At 39.5% G+C, this 22205-nt stretch overlaps 1 protein-coding gene across 5 annotated transcripts in view; it reads right to left on the bottom strand.

The window, feature by feature from the left end:
- scube3 (signal peptide, CUB domain, EGF-like 3) overlaps nt 1-22205 on the bottom strand; it is a 458024-nt gene that overhangs the window by 49779 nt on the left and 386040 nt on the right. For all 5 annotated transcript variants that reach the window (XM_051924638.1, XM_051924639.1, XM_028797022.2 and 2 more), the window contains 2 exons: nt 11838-11954; nt 9308-9430 (listed from right to left, as the gene is read on the bottom strand). In XM_051924638.1, coding sequence (XP_051780598.1) covers nt 9308-9430; nt 11838-11954 — 240 coding nt within the window. The remainder of the gene's footprint in view (nt 1-9307; nt 9431-11837; nt 11955-22205) is intronic.

The raw sequence follows: 22205 nt of genomic DNA, 5'->3' as shown, positions 1-22205 counted from the left end.
TTGTTATTGTTGAAATTGTCACCATACCCATCTGGATTATAAAATAGTGAAATTGAACATTATTCCACTTCCACCTTCAATGCTCTTAAACATGAAGTTATGGGGCAGTTTATTTGGATATTTACTATAATGCCTATATTAGCACTTGCTTAGGTAAGACAATGCTTGGCCCTTTCATACAGTAGAGACCACATGAAAAGAGATAGACAGCTTAATAGACCATCAAGTATTGTGATTTTTGTGTTTTTACATTTTTTGTTTAGTTTTCTTTAATCTGAAAAACTTTCAACAAATATCACCTGATTCAGGGCCTGGACTCTCATAATCCAAAAATTTAATCTATACAGAAATCTTAAAAATCAAAATACACATAAAATATCTTCTAACAGTATATCTGAAGGAAGCATGGTGAGGACATGCACAATTCAGTCTAATATTATTTTTGACTTGATTTGAATAAGTTTCCCAGGAATATGTTGGATATATGGCCTATTTATGAAAAAACAAATAAAAAAAAAATTTATATATATATATATATACAGTCGACCCTTGATATACGACCGGCCTGACATGCGAACAACTTGCTTTACGACCAAAATTTTTGTTTTGAATTATGACCAACATCTTGCGTTACGACCCGAATGCACTCACGTGTATCCGCTTGTGCGACTGTAAACAAACAGCCGAGAGCATTTGTAAGCGTTAGTCGGAGCCCAGATACATGTGTTTGTGGACGTAATTTCGGTCAGTGCAGTGATTTATATAATTTATTTCGATAATTGCTAAGGAAGGAAGCGAAGGTAATGAAGTTAAAGAAAGTGATCACAATCGAAACGAAGAAGGAAATTGTGTGGAAACATGAGAGTGGCGTTCGTGTGACCGATCTTGCTAATATGTACAGCATGTCGAAATCCACCATCTCGACAATTTTACAAAGAAAAGATTTGTATAAGGAAAGTCCTTCCAAACAATAACCACCTTTCATTTCATTCTCCTCCTCCTTCCTTCCTGCAAGCCAAAGATGTCAACTTAAATGGTGAGTACAGTATGAAATTGTTGTTTCTGGTAGGCTAGGCACTTTTTATAACATTTTGGTTAGTACATTAGAAAAATTATTGGTGTTTTTGGTAAATTATGCACATTATACAACCCTTTTCTATTAAGAAAAGTTAAGTAAGTGTTGCTGTGGGCGGTTCGGAACACATTAAAGGCATTTCCATTATTTCTTATGGGAAAAATAGTCCTGACTTACAACCAACCAGCCCTCGTGAACGAATTGAGTTCATAAGTCAAGAGTCCACTGTATATATATATATTATATATATATATTGTCACAGATGACTGCGGTCATTACCTGGCCGGGATGCCTGGAGGGACCGGAAAGGGACATTAACAGCCTCCGGGGCACAAGGGGGCAGCCGCCCTGGATAAAAAGAGGACCACGGGAAAGGGACAAAGAGGATTTGACCTATTGGGAACCGTGGCCACCGCCAGGGGGCGCTTTAAGCCTCAGGAGACCCGGATGTGATTACTTCTGCCACACTTGGCAAGATGGCGGAGGGATCGGCCAGGGACGCCCGGAATGCTTCCAGTTCAAAGGGCAGCACTTCCGCCACACCAGGAAGTGCTGCCGGATGGACATCATCAGCCACCTGGAGCACATCCGGGCAGGAATAAAAGGGGCCGCCTCCTTACAGTCAGTGAGCCAGAGTTGGGAGTGGGAGTAGGACAAAGCTCCCACGAGGAGAGGAAAGGCGGCCAAGGACTGAGAAAGACTTGATTTTGGGGTGATTATTGCTTTGTGCATTGTGTGCTGTGTGGATTTGTGTTTGTGTGGGCAAGTCTCACAATATATACAGTGGTGTGAAAAACTATTTGCCCCCTTCCTGATTTCTTATTCTTTTGCATGTTTGTCACACAAAATGTTTCTGATCATCAAACACATTTAACCATTAGTCAAATATAACACAAGTAAACACAAAATGCAGTTTGTAAATGGTGGTTTTTATTATTTAGGGAGAAAAAAAAATCCAAACCTACATGGCCCTGTGTGAAAAAGTAATTGCCCCCTGAACCTAATAACTGGTTGGGCCACCCTTAGCAGCAATAACTGCAATCAAGCGTTTGCGATAACTTGCAATGAGTCTTTTACAGCGCTCTGGAGGAATTTTGGCCCACTCATCTTTGCAAAATTGTTGTAATTCAGCTTTATTTGAGGGTTTTCTAGCATGAGCCGCCTTTTTAAGGTCATGCCATAGCATCTCAATTGGATTCAGGTCAGGACTTTGACTAGGCCACTCCAAAGTCTTCATTTTGTTTTTCTTCAGCCATTCAGAGGTGGATTTGCTGGTGTGTTTTGGGTCATTGTCCTGTTGCAGCACCCAAGATCGCTTCAGCTTGAGTTGACGAACAGATGGCCGGACATTCTCCTTCAGGATTTTTTGGTAGACAGTAGAATTCATGGTTCCATCTATCACAGCAAGCCTTCCAGGTCCTGAAGCAGCAAAACAACCCCAGACCATCACACTACCACCACCATATTTTACTGTTGGTATGATGTTCTTTTTCTGAAATGCTGTGTTCCTTTTACGCCAGATGTAACGGGACATTTGCCTTCCAAAAAGTTCAACTTTTGACTCATCAGTCCACAAGGTATTTTCCCAAAAGTCTTGGCAATCATTGAGATGTTTCTTAGCAAAATTGAGATGAGCCCTAATGTTCTTTTTGCTTAACAGTGGTTTGCGTCTTGGAAATCTGCCATGCAGGCCATTTTTGCCCAGTCTCTTTCTTATGGTGGAGTCGTGAACACTGACCTTAATTGAGGCAAGTGAGGCCTGCAGTTCTTTAGATGTTGTCCTGGGGTCTTTTGTGACCTCTCGGATGAGTCGTCTCTGCGCTCTTGGGGTAATTTTGGTCGGCCGGCCACTCCTGGGAAGGTTCACCACTGTTCCATGTTTTTGCCATTTGTGGATAATGGCTCTCACTGTGGTTCGCTGGAGTCCCAAAGCTTTAGAAATGGCTTTATAACCTTTACCAGACTGATAGATCTCAATTACTTCTGTTCTCATTTGTTCCTGAATTTCTTTGGATCTTGGCATGATGTCTAGCTTTTGAGGTGCTTTTGGTTTACTTCTCTGTGTCAGGCAGCTCCTATTTAAGTGATTTCTTGATTGAAACAGGTGTGGCAGTAATCAGGCCTGGGGGTGGCTACGGAAATTGAACTCGGGTGTGATACACCACAGTTAGGTTATTTTTTAACAAGGGGGCAATTACTTTTTCACACAGGGCCATGTAGGTTTGGATTTTTTTTCTCCCTAAATAATAAACACCATAATTTAAAAACTGCATTTTGTGTTTACTTGTGTTATATTTGACTAATGGTTAAATGTGTTTGATGATCAGAAACATTTTGTGTGACAAACATGCAAAAGAATAAGAAATCAGGAAGGGGGCAAATAGTTTTTCACACCACTCTCTCTCTCTCTCTCTCTCTCTATATATATATATATATATATATATATATATATATACACTGGAACCTCGGTTTGCGAGCATAATTCGTTCTGGAAACGTGCTCGTAGTCCAAAGCACTTGTATATCAAAGTGAATTTCCCCATAAGAAATAATGGAAACTCAGATGATTTGTTCCACAACCCAAAACTATTCATATAAAAATGATTAATACAAAATATAAAGTAAAAATACATAAAACAAATTAACCTGCACTTTACCTTTGGAAAAAATGATGGCTGGTGTGAGTGAGTTTCTAAACTCTTGTGGGATTGCATCCAACGGGACGACACGCGGAAGAGCGTCCCAAAGCAATCGCAGTCTCCCAGCGCTGTAGCAGTTCGCCGTAAAAGCGAATCCGAAAAGATCACGGACATGCTATAAGCGCCTGCCGTCAATGGGTGATACAAGGAACAAGGAACATTATAAATGTGCAGGGCCCTGCCTGACTGCTGTGTCTGTGTATAGGAGAGCGTCAGATCCCGCTACAATAAATAACCGCGCTGTTGCTGTTTCAAGCTGAATAAAGCTGGTGTTGCTAAAGTACTGAGACTCAGCTTCGTGTTTTAGGGTGCAAGACGGGGACTTGCACATCACAGCACACACACACGTGCGTGCGCGTGCACACACACACACACGAGTGTGCGCGTGCACACACACATACACACACACGAGAGCGAGCGAGCACACACACATACACACACACGCGGCCACACACAGTCACAATGATAATGCTGCAGTAGACAGTATACGCTCGTACGGATGTTGACTATATGAGTGAGGCACGCCGACTCAGACGGAGAATAAGAGATGATTGCCCACAATCCCGCAGCGAGAGAGAGAGAAGAACCATCAGCTCAGTTGTGATCACATGATGCTCAGCAGACAAAGCGTATACATACTACTTGTACTGCAAGACCTCGCTCGTTTATCAAGTCAAAATTTATAAAAAATTTTTGCTCGTCTTGCAAAACACTCGTAAACCAAGTTACTCGCAAACCGAGGTTCCACTGTATATATATACAGTAGACCTCCGCGAAGTCGCGGTTCAGAGTTCACTGCCTCAGTCATTCGCGGATTTTTCCTTAGAACCTATCTAACAATTATTAGCGGAAACCGCAAATATCCTCTGCAATTTTTATGCCTTTTTTGTGACAATACTGTAATGTAGAGAGAACAGGAAGCAACTGTAGAGGAAACGTGGCTTGGGATGGTGAAAGTAGCCAAAAGAATTTGAAACTGTGACTCCCAGTAGTCCCTGCAGTGGCTCTGATTTGTCTTCTGCTGAGGGTGCTGGGATATTGGGGTCAAAAGATGTCAGCGCGGCTTTTACAAAGGGGGGCGGTGACCAAAAGCAAAAAAAAAGTTTTTGCAATTTGTGTTTCAAGTTCCTGTCTCTCTGCCTGCCTTCTGTTGGGTTACCTGTACTTAATCGTTTTGTCCTGGATCATTTTGTGTTTGGCGTCTGTATTGTCTGCTGTCTGCCTGTGTACATGAGGACTGTAAGTGGATTCATGGCCATCCTGCAAAGAAAGAAGTGCTCCTGAACCAGTCTTCACCATTTCAGGAATTAGCGGAAGGACTATCTTTACATTTCCATTCAACGTGCGGATCTCTGGACTATCTATTTTCATCATTACATTTCATCCGTTGCCGTTTTTCATGATTTACTGTGTGTGTTTTCTTGGTGCTTTGTTGTATTTAATGTGTAATCACTATATGGGGAACAGGGGTGGTATCGTTTGTTTTCACTTATTTCATTTGTTTTCATTACATTCTTAATTTGCTGTTTGATTACCGGATTGCTTTGTTTTTGTTTATGTTTGTGAGTGCATGTGGGTCGGGTCAAGGCTGGGTGCGTCCCTGGAATCTCCACCATAAAAATAAATAAATCGCCGTCTTCTTGATGGTGTTAATCATAGCGGCACCGGACTGCTACAGCGTTATTCATTTCTCCTTGCTGCTGATTGACAGTGATGCATCTCCAGCTGAGTGTTCTTGTGTTTTCCATTTTGTTTCTCTTAACCCTTAAACCGCTACAACCAGCTATAGTCGTTTCCCAGTGCCATTTGCAAGCACGCAGGAGCTGACTTAAAAGCCTGAACAGCACCTGAAACAAAGCTGATTGCTTTGTTTCTCTCTCCTCCCCTAGATATCCTCTGCTCCTGTTGGGGGTTGTGCTCCCCTATGATGTTTGTCTATTCTTTAATCAATAACTAACTGTATACTGAGCTCGTTTTACGTCTGAAAGAGACATGTATGTTTGTTTGTTTGCAGTGTTTGAATAAAGTTCCTGTCTCTACAATCTCCTGTATTTCTGTGCAATTCTGTGACACGCTGCAGCCTCACTGTCTCTGGGATTGAGACAGCATCAGCGTTTACCTCTGTGTATTTGCGTGCTGCCAGTTCAAGCGCAGTTGGTTCAGTGATTTACTTAATTTCATCCATGACATCAGTTGCACTTTGTACATATTGTTCCAGTAGTTTTTAAAATAGTTTTTACAGTTCATTAGCACTGTGTAAAATGATCAGTGTTGCAGTAATTGTGATGGTCTTTGCATGGAAAAAAGATGTGTTCTATTAAAATTTCACTTTTTCTTTGTGAATTGTGATGTTTACTTAAAGTGCAGCAAAAAAGTATTTGGCATCCAGGAAAGCATTAACCCCCAAGTATGTGGCAGTTTAAGGGATAAATCCACAAGATGCTGTCAAAACGTCCTGCACCTTCTAAGGCTTCAGGCAATGAAAACACGCTTGCATGAACTACAGTACATATAGCAGTAACATCGGTATTTTACATTCTAGCACTGCGGGAGACATAGCAGTACCGTATACAGGTTTACCTTTACATTCTTTTTTTTAGTTAATGTATTAAAGCTGAGTTTAAAATTAAATTAAAGTGTTTTAAGTGCATATTTAGGGTTTAAACTATATATATATGTATATAGTGACCACTGCTATGGGGATGCAGCTACTCTTTAGAAACTCCCTTTTCAGTGAGAAACAAACACAATCTTACACCTACTCTTTCCAGCATCAGCTGCAGGCTTGCCGCAAACACCAAGCCATGCCCATCCTGAGGTCTCACTCTCCTGTCTCTCTTCCCCCAGACTCCATCTGCTCCGGTTGCTGCTTCCGAGTCGATGCCCCCCCCCCTAAAGAGGAAGACTTTGTGTTCTTTTGACCAGGAGTTACGGCCAAGGTGTCAACTTTAACAGTTCCTTGTGCGGCCAGATCACTTCTGAAAGAGACTTTTGTTTTTATCTGCCTGGACAGTGTGACAAATGACCGGGGACCTTGCCCCACCGGGACGACTGGAGAATGGAAGGACCAGGAGAGAGGCAATATCTTCCCCGGGATGCAAGAGGGCAGCCCCCTGGATAGCATCGGGGTCATGGGCTTGGAGCTTGGAAGCTCAACCCTGTTGGGGCCTGTGGCCACCATCAGGGGGCACCTGGACGGTTCTGGAGCCATGGACTGAAGCACTTTCGCCACACCAGGAAGTGCTGCCGAAACAGAATACTGGCACACCTGGAGTGCTTGTGGGTGCCCATGCAGCACTTCCACCACACCAGGAAGTCCTGCAGGAAAATCATCAGGGTGCATGTGGAGCACATCCGGGTGCAATATAAAAGAGGCCGCCTCACTCCATTCAGGGAGCTGGAGTCGGGAGGCAGAGGACAGAGTTTGCAAGGAGAGGACTGCTCAAAAAAATTAAAGGAACACTTTTAAAACACCTTGTATTTCAATGGGAAAAAATATCTATACTGATATGGACTGGGTAATGTGTTATGAACGAAAGGATGCCACATCGTTTGATTGAAATGAAAATAGAGGGCTGAATTCAAAGACACCCCAAAAATCAAAGTGAAAAAATGATGTGGCAGGCTATTCCATTTTGCCGAAATTTCATTACAGCAACTCAAAATCGTACTCAGTAGTCTGTATGGCCCTCACGTGCTTGTATGCATGCTCTTAATGAGACGATGGATGGTGTCCTGGGGGATCTCCTCCCAGATCTGGACCAGGGCATCACTGAGCTCCTGGACAGTCTGAGGCGTAACCTGGTGGCGTCGGATGGACTGAAACATAATGTCCCAGAGGTGTACTATTGGATTTGGGTCAGGCGAGCGTGGGGGCCAGTCAGTGGAACCAATTCATTACTCCTCCAGGAACTGCCTGCATACTCTTGCCACATGAGGCCGGGCATTGTCGTGCACCAGGAGGAACCCAGGACCCACTGCACCAGCATAGGGTCTGGCAATGGGTCCAAGGATTTAATCCAGATACCTAATGGCAGTCAAGGTGCTGTTTTCTAGCCTGTAGAGGTCTGTGCATCCCTCCATGAATATGCCTCCCCAAACCATCACTGACCCACCACCAAACCGGTCAAGCAAAACGATGTTACAGGCAGTATAACGTTCTCCACAGCTTCTCCAGGCCCTTTCACATCCGTCACATGTGCTCAAGGTGAACCTGCTCTCATCTGTGAAAAGCACAAGGCACCAGTGGTGGACCTGGTATTCTGGTATTCTATGGCAAATGCCAATTGAGCTCCATGGTGCCGGGCAGTGAGCACAGGGCCCTCATGCCACCCTCTGTTTCTGATTGTTTGGTCAGAGACTTTCACAACAGTGGCCTGCTGGAGGTCATTTGTAGGCTCTGGCAGTGCTCATCCTGTTCCTCCTTGCCCAAAGCAGCAGATACTGGTCCTGCTTATAGATTAAGGACCGTCTATGGTTCTGTCCAGCTCTCCTAGAGTAACTGCCTGTCTCCTGGAATCTCCTCCATGCCCTTGAGACTGTGCTGGGAGACACAGCAAACCTTCTGGCAAGGGCACATATTGATGTGCCATCCTGGAAAAGTTGGACTACCTGTGTAACCTCTGCAAGGTCCAGGTATTGCCTCATGCTACCAGTAGGACACTGACCATAGCCAAATGCAAAACTAGTGAAAAAACAGCCAGAAAAGATAAGAAGAGAAAAATGTCAGTGGCCTTCACCCGTCAAAACCATGCCTGTTTTGGGGGTCACCTAATTGTTGCCCCTCTAGTGCACCTGTTGTTAATTGCATTAACACCAAAGCAGCTGAAACTGATTAACAACTCCCTCCGCTACTTAACTGACCAGATCAATATCTCAAAAATTTCAATGACTTGATGCTATGCTCTGATTAAAAAGTGTTCCTTTAATTTTTTTGAGCAGTATATATAACTTTCTTTAATACATTGATCAAAAGCAAAAACTCTAAAATTTAGTGTTGATCAATACAAGTTCTTATTCAGCAAACATATTTAAAAGCAAAATACAATTGCATGTTTAAAATGAAGTGTTTTAAAAAACACTGCTTAACAGTTTGGAGTTTTATGGTATCTGATAACAGCCCTAACAGTTTAGGGATTGGTACTTTCTCAATCTGTGTTTTTAGTGAAAATTGGGAGGAATCAAATACATCAACCTGTATTCCAAGCAGGTTTGGTTCTTAAGCTCTATAAAATTGAAAAAATAAAAGAACATACACTAACATGCATCCCTCAGCCCACTGCTTGCAAAAAGTTGCGATGATACAATGCTGTATTAGTAGTTATATACTAATGAATATGAAAGTAGGTAGTCACATAATCTGCAAGACTGAAAATAATGCAGTGGAATGCATGCTTCATTTCAACAAGTGCAATGAAAAGTAGATTATTACTGAAAAATTAAGGGATACATATTGAATGCCATGAAATTGAGCTTTTCAAAAAACTACCAGGTATAATGAAGGGTAAAATCAAACAGCAAAGCATCATTCCCACCTTGACAGGTGCGCTCATTGGTGAGCAGCTTATACCCCTTCTTGCAACTGCACTCAAAGCTCCCAACTGTGTTCCTGCACACATGATCACAGCCTCCATTGTTCAGACGACATTCATCAATATCTGGTGATAGGACAAAATTTTAAAACTTGAGGAAGGAAACATTATCATTGGTATATTTTAAGGAAGACTTAACTATCAACTCATTAACCTACAGCTACTATAAAACCAGAAAAAGACAAAACTAATGTCAACTAATGGCCCATTTACATGAAACTGATGTATTGAGGCCAAATGGTGGTCGACTATTAAAACTGAAATTTGATAGCATTGTATATTACTTTCCTTTATAGTATATTACTTTCCTAGACCACTACTTATATTTTTCAAATTGACTGATTTTATTTATATTATTAAATGAAATAATTTTCCCAAAATGTTATTTCTTTTCAAGTTTGAACTCTATATAGCTGCTCTGCTCTGGTTACCATGTCAACTGCAGTATTCTCTGAATAAATCATAAAATAAGAAAGTGTATAGAACAATGTAAAAGCCATTTAATTTAGTTTCCAAGAAAAAGGAAAAATACGTGGACACAAATTTTTAAAAATTCAAATAAACTCATGGGGACAGTATGGAACCTGAAAAGGGGGAAAGCTTGTGAAAACATTCTGAAGGTACAAGTATGGCCTGTAGCAAAACAGCATTTATAATTTGAAAACTGAAGATGAAAAATGAAAAAAGCTTCAGGTAATACATGCACGCATAACACCTTTTGATGCACATGGTTTTAGGTGTAAATTAGGGATGCTCAGATTGATCAGCCACCGATCTTCACTAAAAAAGTCATTATCAGTGACCAGTACATCGGCCAATCACAAAAAAAAAAATTTCAGCTCCTGCATTTCTAAGCTTTATGGTAATTTAGTTGTAGTGCTCCTTTACGTAAGATATTACAGTAATTGAGTCAGCATGTATGTTTCTTTTTTTTTTCAGCAAACTTCCTGTAGTGTTGACAAAGAACAGCAAGTGGAGTCTTCTTATATTAGCGAGTGAGAGGTGATTGGAATTGTAACCTTTATGGTGTAATAAACTGAGAAAAAGAAATTGGAATCATGTGCAATTAGACAAATGGCAAGAAAATCTTCTTTGATGAATTCAGACTTTTTCATTTTGTCCTTTAAATTAAAATGGGCACCATTAGAGTTTGGACAGAGAGCTTGTTTTAATTTAAGTGCAGCAGCTGATGTTTTTAATTGGAAAAAGAAAAGATAAAAGCAAATTTGAGATTGCTGCTTAAAAGATTTGTACTGTGTTAATTATTTGTTGCTGGGTGTCATACAGCATAAGTTTTGGTAAGAAACAAGTACTACATAATTAAAATGGTAATCTATATTTATAATGACAACTCAAGAATTACAAATATCTAGCTGATACACTGAAGAAAAAAAATAAGTGTATAAATGCGGCAAATGTACATTTCAACAGCAAACAGCTCCAGTGCAATTAATAATTTAAAATGATTAAAACCCATAAGTGTATGTATATTTACATTTAAGAAGCAGTGTTTAATTACCAATATCAATCGATTGTGTAAAAATATTTTTTTTTTTTCAAAGAAATGGTGAAAACTACTTTTTTTAATTAAACTTTACTTCAGATAAGTACATTACAAAAAAAATTAAACAAATTACAGCTTGTAATTATGAGATGCATTTTATTTTCTTTTATGCCATATGCATTACGGGTAAATATTTTTGTATATATTTTATTAGTTAAAGTATGTATTGTAAGGAAATTTTATCTATTTTAGTATTTTTATAAAAAAGATGAGCTAACACCTGCAGACTATAGTTTAATTACAAAAATTCCAAAGTTAACACTTTATTATTGGACATAAGGCTTCTATGTGTCTGATTATGCCGAAGCTTAATGTAAGAAGTTTTTTAAAGGGACGAAGGAAAAAAAAAATTGGCATTGGAATCGGCTGATCAAGTAACATTAAATCAGTGATCGGTATTGAGCTTTAAAAACCTGATCGGAGCATCCCTAGTATAAATTAACCTGAATATATACGTAGTGTGTCAGAAGTGCTGAAGCCATTCTTTTATATTGTCCTGAATAATAAAAATAAAAACTATGTTTATATGAAATTTCACAAGAAATTTCAGGAAGATACACTGTATAGTAATTGATATCCTTTAACTTCTTTACGTGAGTCACAATAGATTGATAATTCATGTCATTGTAGAATTAAGAAGAGACTTTCCTTATTGTGTGATAAGCTATTTTGGAGTCAGCAGTGGGAGTTCACTTTAAATATACTATTGTATTAATCAATTGATAGATGTAGCTTTTTCCTGTCAATGGACTCTACTCAAAAAAGACAAACAAGCAGAGAACATACTAATGTAAATAAATGTTAGCTTAGGTTAAAAACATAACACATCTGGGAAAATAAAAGGAACCCTTCACTTCCTGCTTAAAAAAAGACCTTTCCTCCCATTTAAAGCAATTGAAAAAGTATTACCTTTACAAGTTTTGCGATCAGGCTGCAAGGTAAAGCCAACAGGACAGCTGCAGCGGACACCTGTCAGAGCATCATGACATGTGCTGTCACATCCACCATTGTTGATGGCACAGGTCTCTGAAAGGCAAAAAGGTGTAAAAAAATACAAGCAAAAAACCATAACACCTTTGGAACAATCTCCAGAGTCTACTTTTAGAAATAATGAATAATAAAGGATTTTTTGTATTTTTCTACATGCATTCTATCTATGGAATATCTTTACTGTTGAAAAAGGATTATTAATCAAATTTCTAATGAAAGAAAGCAAAACTGAAAGTAATGTATTCTAGTCACGGGTGAAATCCAGAAGTTATATACAGTCAAACTTCTAGACTATTTTGACAAAATAGATAGGACTGTTTTTTTTCTTAATTCAGTAGCATGGCACTTAACATTGTTTAACGATGTTGTGCTCTATAACTTTTTACCTTAGACCACTCAGACAAACACAGAGTGACCCCTGGTGGCAATTAGAATAATTTCTTAAACATAAATTCTTACCTTGAATGTACTTTATTGTTTAATTACTACACTACTTCCCAGATTTAGTGTTTACTCTCAGAACGAGTAATAGTGTACTCAACATTTGTAGGACAATTGGAAAAGTTACGTGTATATTCAATGCCCTCAAATTATTATTTGATAATCAAGTAAAATAAAACAATATGTAAAATAAGTAACATGTTATTTCTTTACATGTAAAAATATGCAAATGTCTTACACTGGAAAACAAGTGAGAATTATTCTCCACCACAAGGACCCTGAATAACTTCAGGTCCCAGAAGTGAAGATATACTATGAACAGGGTGACAGGGAAAGCGGCAGTCATGGGCCCTACTTACAAAACATTCAGGGACTTAAGTCTGATGTACAAGTAAATTGCAATTTCATGCAGTACACAAGGGCAACTTATATGAGAATACCAATCCCTTTCATTAGCAATTGAGGGTCTTGGAAGCAATGTCTAAGACCATTTCATGGAAACAACAATAATAGGAATCTTTATATTTTAAGTTCATCTGTTCATCTTTCCAGTCTCACAAACTAATCAGGAGACCCCCTTAAGGGAGGTCACAAAAAGGTAATCTCAGAATTATTTCAGAAGTTCCAAGTTGTGAGAACAGTTATATAGCTACAACCCCAATTCCAATGAAGTTGGGACGTTATGTAAAACGTAAATAAAAACAGAATACAATGATTTGCAAATCCTTTTCAACCTATATTCAGTTGAATACACTACGAAGACAAGATATCGAATGTTCAAACTGATAAACTTTATTATTGTTTTGCAAATCTTCACTCATTTTGAATTTGATGCCTGCAACACGTTCCAAAAAAGCTGGCACAGGGGCAGCAAAAGACTGGGAAAGTTGACGAATGTTCAAAAAACACCAGTTTTGAACATTCCACAGGTGAACAGGTTAATTGGAAACAGGTGTTTGTCATGATTGGGTATAAAAGGAGCATCCCCAAAAGGCTCAGTCGTTCACAAGCAAGGATGGGGCGAGGTTCACCACTTTGTGAACAACTGCGTGGGCAAATAGTCCAGCAGTTTAACAACAACGTTTCTCAATGTACAATTGCAAGGAATCTAGGGATTTCATCATCTACTGTCCATAATATCATCAAAAGATTCAGAAAATCTGGAGCAATCTCTGCATGTAAGCGGCAAGGCCAAATACCAACACTGGATGCCCGTGACCTTCGATCCCTCTGGCGTCACTGCATTAAAAACCGACATCATTCTGTAAAGGATATTACCATGTGGGCTCAGAAATACTTCAGTAAACCATTGTCAGTTAACACAGTTCTTTGCTACATCTACAAGTGCAAGTTAAAACTCTACCATGCAAAGCGAAAGCCATATATCAGCAACACCCAGAAACGCCGCCGGCTTCTCTGGGCCTGAGCTCATCTGTGATGGACTGACACAAAGTGGAAAAGTGTGCCTCGGTCTGACGAGTCCACGTTTCAAATTGTTTTTGGAAATCATGGACGTCGTGTCATCCGGGCCAAAGAGGAAAAGGACCATCCGGATTGTTATCAGAGCAACGTTCAAAATCCAGCATCTCTGATGGTATGGGGGTGTGTTAGTGCCCATGGCATGGGTAACTTGCACATCTGTGAAGGCACCATTAATGCTGAAAGGTACATACAGGTTTTGGAGCAATATATGCTGCCATCCAAGCGACATCTTTTTCAAGGACGTCCCTGCTTATTTCAGCAGGACAATGCGAAGCCACATTCTGCATGTGTTACAACAGCGTGGCTTCGTAGTAAAAGAGTGCGGGTACTAGATTGGCCTGCCTGCAGTCCAGACCTGTCTCCCATTGAAAATGTGTGGCACATTATGAAGCGCAAAATACGACAACGGAGACCCCGGACTGTTGAGCAATTGAAGATGTACATCAAGCAAGAATGGGAAAGAATTCCACCTACACAGCTTCAACAATTAGTGTCTTCAGTTCCCAAACACTTATTAAGTGTTGTTAAAAGGAAAGGTGATATAACATAGTGGTAAACATGCCCCTGTCCCAGCTTTGTTGGAACGTGTTGCAGAAATCAAATTCAAAATGAGTGAAGATTTGCAAAACATCAATAAAGTTTATCAGTTTGAACATTCGATATCTTGTCTTTGTAGTGTATTCAATTGAATATAGGTTGAAAAGGATTTGCAAATCATTGTATTCTGTTTTTATTTACGTTTTACACAACGTCCCAACTTCATTGGAATTGGGGTTGTACATCATAAAATAAAAAAGAACATGTAACTGAGAAGGAATGCTGTAAAAGACTTTTTGTTTTAGGAAAGTTGAAAAGCCACCCAAACAGATGCATAGGCACCTTATAATTGTAGGAATAGTATTTTTTAGGGATGCACCGATACCGAAACAGGTATCTGGTATCGGCCTCGATACCACATTTTCTAAAGTACTCGTACTCGTTAAAAGTCCCCCGATACCGGGGACCGATACCACAGTCTGAGAAATGTCTATGTTTGAGCGGCATGTAAGGGGTTAATCACAGGCGCCGAGTGCCTGCCCCCAGGCCCCGGCTGCAGCTCAGAGCGGGGAGAAGGCGAGGCGAGAGATGTCAGCCATGTGGAACTATTTCAAAGTGAATGAAGACGACAAAACAAAGGCGGACTGCAAATTGTGCTCAGCGAAATTGTCCAGAGGAGGCTCAAAAGGTAGCGCATTTAACACAAGTAATTTAATCAAGCACCCAAAATCCCAACACGACAACGAGTACAAAGAGTTTACCCACGCTTCTAAACCAACACAACCCACGCTGCAGCAAACTCTTGCAAGACGAGAGAAAATGTCCAGAGACAATCCATGTGCTGTGAAAATAACACAGGCAATTATCGAGTACATTGCATTGAGTGACCAGCCACTCTCGGAGGTAGAAAATGTGGGATTCCTGCGTCTCCTCCATGTTCTGGAGCCCAGATATGATGTCCCAAGCCGCCGTTACATGACTGACACGGAGCTGCCTAAACTACACGACTCCGTGAAAAAACATATCCACAGCCTACTGCAAGCCTCCTCTGCGTTTAGTTTCACCACGGATATTTGGACAAGCAGTGTTAGCCCCGTGTCGCTAATTAGCCTAACCTCCCAGTGGATAGACGAGAGTTTCTTGTTTTTTTTTGTTAAGTTATATGACTAAAGCTGTTACCTGTAAATTTAAATCATGTTTTTATTAAGTACTCGGTATCGGCAAGTACTCGGTATCGGCGAGTACTGAAATGCAAGTACTCGTACTCGTTTTCCAAAAAAGTGGTATCGGTGCATCCCAAGTATTTTTATTGTAGTATGTTTTCACATCCATTTTACATCCTCCATTACTCTTCCTCATGTGCATCATATCTGGATGTCATACTTAAAATTGTGCCATGGACACTATCCTTGAACCCGTAACACCTTGATCTGCAGTAGATTTACCAAGATAGTTTGGATCTATGACTGGATGAAAATATTTATTTAGGTAGAAATGGTTAGACTGGTGGTAAAAAAAAAAAAAAAAAATATGAGAACAAGTGAAGAACATGATTAGATGATCCATTTGCTATGTTTTTGACTACAATAAAGCAATTACTAAAAAACAGCAAGGCACACACAATTCAATTTATCCATATTTTGAATACTCTTTCATTACAAATTTCCTGGGATTAGGAGTATATCATACCTGCTTCCAATTCAATTCAGGAACTAACTATGGAATAAACACCAGTTAAGAAAAAAAGAAGTCTGGGAATTTCCAACTTTACAAGTAAGTAACTGAAAGGACTTGGGGCCTCATTGATAAATGGTGCATACGCACAAAAATGTTGTGTAAGCCTATTTCCATGCACACTTCAGATGCATATAAACTAAACTTTGTATAAAGCCATGCACATTTTCACAGCAATCTCAGACCACTTGTATACATGTTTCTGTTCGGTTTTGCAAACTGGCCATACCCAGCATCAAAGCAGTGCTACTTTTTCTGTGTCATTTCCCTTCTTTTTCATATTCGCATCCATGACACTGGATTTATCAAATATACCAAAGTTAACTCCATATCGTTTACAAATTTAATTGACTTGATTGTAATCATTCAGTAACAATATAATTGTGCACGGAATGGCCAAACTATTCCAAATGCTATAGCTGCTTTAGAATTGTTAGAAGAAATGAAAAGGTTAAATGAGATACTGATCCTGATACTCTGTATATCCAATTAATTATCCTACTATATAAAAGTGGTCGGGATTGTCCTTCCGTCCCGTGAGTGCAAAGCGTAGCGGTATTCCACTTATCACAGACTTACTACTTGCGGCTTGCAGTACGAAGCGACGCGATGTGAGCAGAGTTCTGGTGCTCCCATCGTTCCCTTGCTGTTGTGCGCGATATGCTGGAAAAATAGACAAAATTATGTATCTGGAAATAATTAATGTTCATGGAGTACAAATGCCTCACCGCGTAGTAAATATCAGGGGAGATGGTGCTTGCTTATTCTCATCTATAGCTTATTTAGTGCATGAAACTCCGTCTTTAGCGGTACAGATTCGGGCTGACATTGTACAACATGTTTTAAGTAATTGGTAAAGGTTTCAGCCATTTACAATGATGCTGTCAGGAATCTCTTATAGATATGAGCTTCAGTATTTCACTGAAATGTCAAAGTCTCAAACTTATGGTACCATTTCTGAGCTAATGGCAGAGGGAGAGTTGTTACTCTATGAGTTTCAAGTTTCAAGTATATTATTATGGAGTCCTACACTCCAAGTTTGGACAGGCACTCGAGGGAATAAAAAACGTAGTTTTTCAGGAGATGTTATGAATGGGCACTTTGATGTTCTCATTCCCTACACTTATATGCCTGATGTACACATGGAGCGCGCACAAATTGAAGATAAAAGTCGGTCGCCTTAAAAGGCGGGTGAGCCTAGTAATAACTATTCATGGTGGCGCTAAAATCTGTACCAACCCCTCCTCTCTCTTCTGTTTCCTTTTCCGGAACCATGATGTTCCAACAATGATGGATGGATTAAAAGCCAGAAGTCTGTATGACCATCAGCATCAAGTGACTCTGTGAGAACCCTAACTACAAAGAGGACTATTTCATTTATGTTAGGTAGAATGCCCAGAGGGGACTGGGTGGTCTCGTGGCCTGGAACCCCTATTTTTTTCTCCAGCTTTCTGGAGTTTTTTTTTTTTTGTTTTTTCTGTCCACCCTGGCCATCGGACCTTACTCCTTTTCTATGTTAACTAATGTTGTCTTATTTTAATTTCTTATTGTGTCTTTTATTTTTCTTTTCTTCATTATGTAAAGCACTTTGAGCTACTTGGTGTATGAAAATGTACTATATAAATAAATGCTGTTGTTGTTGAGAGCATGCCATTTATAGATGATAATGACTAGGTTCTAAGTGGATTTCGATTTCCAAGAGCTATCCTTTTGGAGCTGTGTGCTGAATTGGCACCTGCTTTACAAAGGCAGACTTTGAGGAACTGTGCTCTACCTGCTCATTTGGAAGTTCTGTCCATTCTTGGGTTTTTAGCCACAGGAGCTTTTCAACGTGAACTTGCTGACCAATTGGGTACTTCACACTAATCACTGAGTTGCGCCATGCCAGATGTATAGGATGGTATTATCTGCTTGAAATCCAGATATATAAGATTTTCTTACACTGTGGTTGAACTGGGAAACATCAAAGCACAATTTGCAGCAATGTTCAGTTTTCCAAATGCAATCGGAGCAGTCAACTGCATGCACATTGTTATGGCAACAGTGCAGGACATGTTACATCAGCCAGGGATGAGTCACCAAAAGAATGAGCTGGCATGACATCATCTACAGCAGCTACGCCTATAAAAACAGGAACTCTCTAGTGTGGCAAAAGTCAAGCAGTCTCTTTAAAGATAGCGAGTCACCTCAAAGAGCCATGTAAACAGCAGAGAATCTATCTGTTGTGGCACTTGGCGTTGACGTTACACTATAAAGGCGCCTTCAGAGAACAAATTTGCTTATGTAAACAGAAAGCATTTCCACTCTATTAATGTGCTGCTCTATAGTTCACAGAAAGTGTGATGCACTGTGCAAACATGTAATTTTCTGCATAATGTGCCCACACCTGAAGAGATGAATGTGACCCCGATCCACCAAATGATCAGCCAAATAAAACAGCATTACAACTTCATTGTAAAAACAGGTAATCAGGTGCAGCATTTACTTTTTACCAAGTTGATTTAATTTGTGGTGAATATGACATAGTAAGCCTTTATATTCCTTAATTCATTGGCCACATCTCTTACAGCATCCGCGATGGCTTTTTGTGACTCTAGAACAGCACCTGTCAGCACATAGCTACATGGTTGCCAAGCAGCTTCCGAGGCAGAGGTGTGTGTGCAGCCAGCCTCTGAAGATGTACTCAGCACAGCAGCATTTATAATATTTTCTGAAACCCTTTTCACGTCGACTTTGATATCTGACCACTTTTATACTTTCTCGTATAGGAAGTATAGGGAAAGTATTGTAATCGTCCAGAGATTCGATGATGAGATTTTGATGAACCTCGACGTTACAGACCTCCCTGACTGTCTCATATATGAAGTATAGGGAAAGTATTGGAATCCTCCAAAATTCTATTTCGAGATTTTGATGAGATATCTCAATGTTTTAGAACTCCCCGAGTCTGAAGATACCATTTTTGGAGTAATGTTTGTATGTGTGTATGTATGTAAAAAGGATAACTTGAGTACACTTTCACTTATGTCAACCAAATTATGCATACAAGTATTTGGTACAAAACATAGATTTCTAGCAACTTTTGGGCTATTTCCGTTAACTCAAAGTGGTACTTTACCTTTTATTATTTCGGCATTGTGCGACTTTCTGGACTTGAACGGGTGTCTCTGCCTCTCTGTATCACTCAATCCACTTCCTTTTGCTGCTTATACCACTGCTTAAGCCATCAAATAGTATGTTTGTCCTTGCCTCCATTTCACATTTGATGAAATTCTTATTCCACATGCTTTTGCCATTTTCTTTTAACAAAGCACTGAACTGAAGGGGCTTTTTATAGTGATTTGCATAGTCAAATATGAGAAATTCTGGGAGGAGTCGGTGTGGGCCTGTAGGCATGTGCATGTGTGTTAAATTTCACATTCATTGGGATTTATGAAAGGGAAGTGTGTGGGACTTGGCGTACACACAGTTTTATGTATCTGAATTTTTTTGTGAGTATGCACATTTCCAGTTATATCCATACGCCACATTTTAGTGTGAATTCTATGCATGGTGTTACATATGTGGCTCTTGGACTGTAACGTAAAAAGGATTCTGGTTCAATCTGCCCCACTGACTTAATGTGTTAAGATAAAAAGTCACTCTGCCTCTTGGTGCTCCAACTGAATGGATATGCATTTAGTTGTTTGTGAATCAATTTGGAAGAAATAAATCAGATGTATAAATATGTAAAATTGAAATAAAAAGCTTCACTGGGATGATTTCCAAAATAACTGCACTTGACTGTGCTGATGGGAGCTGAAACAAGACAGCACATTTAGTACCCTGTCATGTCTTACTCAGAACATTCATCAAGGGTGATGCTTCAGTGTTAACCTTGCTTTGAGAGCTAAAACCTGCATAGTGGTAAGCTACAGTCAATTTATTAAATTCTTTTTAAATGTCCAAACAAATTTGCTTTGAATATCTCCGACTTAGACGTGATAAAAATACATGATGTCATCAGCAGAAATGCATTCTAATTTCTAATTGTAACTGCAAACACGAAGCCCTCTTGTGTCCTGCTACAGTACAAAGATGCCCAAATCTGCAAAATCATTAAGAAAAGAAAAAATCCAGTTCAATAAGCAAATCCTTGGCTGGAAGCGCAAGCTTCTGTCCTGGAGGTCTAGTTAGTTGTGAGCAATTGAGTGGGTATGGTCTAGGAAGCCATGGACAAACACACAAACCCTTTGACACAATTTCTTATGTTTATCCTCCTGTTGTAAATAAAGCCTAAATATATCACTCAGGAAAAAGGAATCTGCAAGGGACTGGAATATTGTTTGCATTTATATCCTGAAGACTCTAGCCAATGCTAATTGATGTGACCTTGTGAATCAGCAGATCTGGCAACATCAGGATTTGAGTTCATATACTGGTCTGCCTTGTACCTGTAGAAACTGTGAAAAGGATGCACTGATGCACACTAATAATGGAGGGGAATAAATTCATTTTCCTCATTTACTTAAAACAACAGTGTAAAAATAGTGCTAAAGAGTGGGAGAGACAATACTACACCCATGCCATTTGGCAACAACTTGCTAATGTGCAGAAATGTCTGTTAAACTTACTGTAGTCTTTCTAGCCTTTCCATCACTCCATGAAAGATAATTGCTCTTGACTGCAAGGTAGAGGTCAACACTGCCACAAAAATACCATGGTAACTATAGGAATTAACTCTAGATTTTGACACACAGAACTAAAAGTTAAGAGTTGTGAGTGAAGGTGGATAGTTAGACTTTATTCATATGATAATGAGCTCGAGGTCACAGCGTGAATTAACTTCTTAGAAAACTGCTTCTTGAATAGTAAATAAGTAAACTATCATTCAATATTGTAATCAATACTATTCTACTGTAAAAGCACATACAGTCAGAAAAGAAGAAGAAAATGGCCTGTGCTCATCTGTAATGTTGCGGAATCCTGTTCGTTTTAAACTGAGTTTTCAGATGAATTATTACAGGCACTGTGGTGCATGTGCACAGAAGCTTGTAAAGGCAGATCAGATACACGATAGTGACTACTGGTTGAAGTATTGTGTTCTTCTTCTCCTTGTGTCCAATTCATGTGCTCTTTAGTAAGGAAAATTGAAATGTGATGGGAAGTAGCTTAGAACTTTTGGAAGACTGGGAGAAAGTGAGTGGAAATGGAAACTAATGTTTTGTAAGTGGCTGGAAGCAGGATAGAAAAATCAATATTGTCCAGACCTCTACTGCGAGGAAACATTGATAAGCAATACCTTTCTTTTTTGTGCTTCATAACCCCATTCCCCTATGTGCCTTCCAGCAGTTTCTAGGAGTACCTGTCAGTTGGATGCTCACTTTCAGTGTTCAAAATCATGTCTGCAATATAACTTTCAGCATAAATAAAGTTAATTGATTTTTACATATGCAGCTCAGACTTAGATCATATTTGTAGATTACCATATGTCTATGTTATCACTGTCAACTGATTGTACACTAACTTCTATGTTGTAAACTTATCTTTGAGTAGTGAATCCAAGGGTAAGTGAGTAAGAAGGTTTTGTCCCAATTTGGTGAGACACGAGTTACTAGTGCAAGTGACTAAAGAAATATTGGATTTTCTAAAACTAAAAGCTGAAAAATTGTTGAGGGATACAGGGATATGGTTAGAATATGTAAGTCAATTTATCATGACTATGAACAGCCATGGTTATATTCAAAGAGTCAAACAAAACCATGAGAAATAACACCAAACACAAGAACAAACAGTGCTACAAAGACAGTATTGATTCTTTAAGGCCAGTGCTCCACATTAATCCTCTCCTAAATGACCACCAGAAAACAGAAGGGCAAAAAAAAAGAAAATATTTCCTCTCTACAAATAGCACAGAAAGATACCCCTCCTACACAAATTAAGCTCAAGGTAAAGTAAACTTAAAATGATGCATAACTTACACTTTTGGAAGTGCAGTCTACTTCACTGTGCCTTACATGTTCTATGTGGCAGAAGTTTAACAAGCTGAAATGACTCAGGGACAAGCTCAATCTCTGACTTCTTAAAATAAACAATTCCATGAATGAAAAGCAA

The sequence above is a fragment of the Erpetoichthys calabaricus genome, chromosome 3, assembly GCF_900747795.2.
Source record: "Erpetoichthys calabaricus chromosome 3, fErpCal1.3, whole genome shotgun sequence".
Classification (NCBI taxonomy): Eukaryota; Metazoa; Chordata; class Cladistia; order Polypteriformes; family Polypteridae; genus Erpetoichthys; species Erpetoichthys calabaricus.
This window is presented reverse-complemented; position numbering and strand designations above follow the sequence as displayed.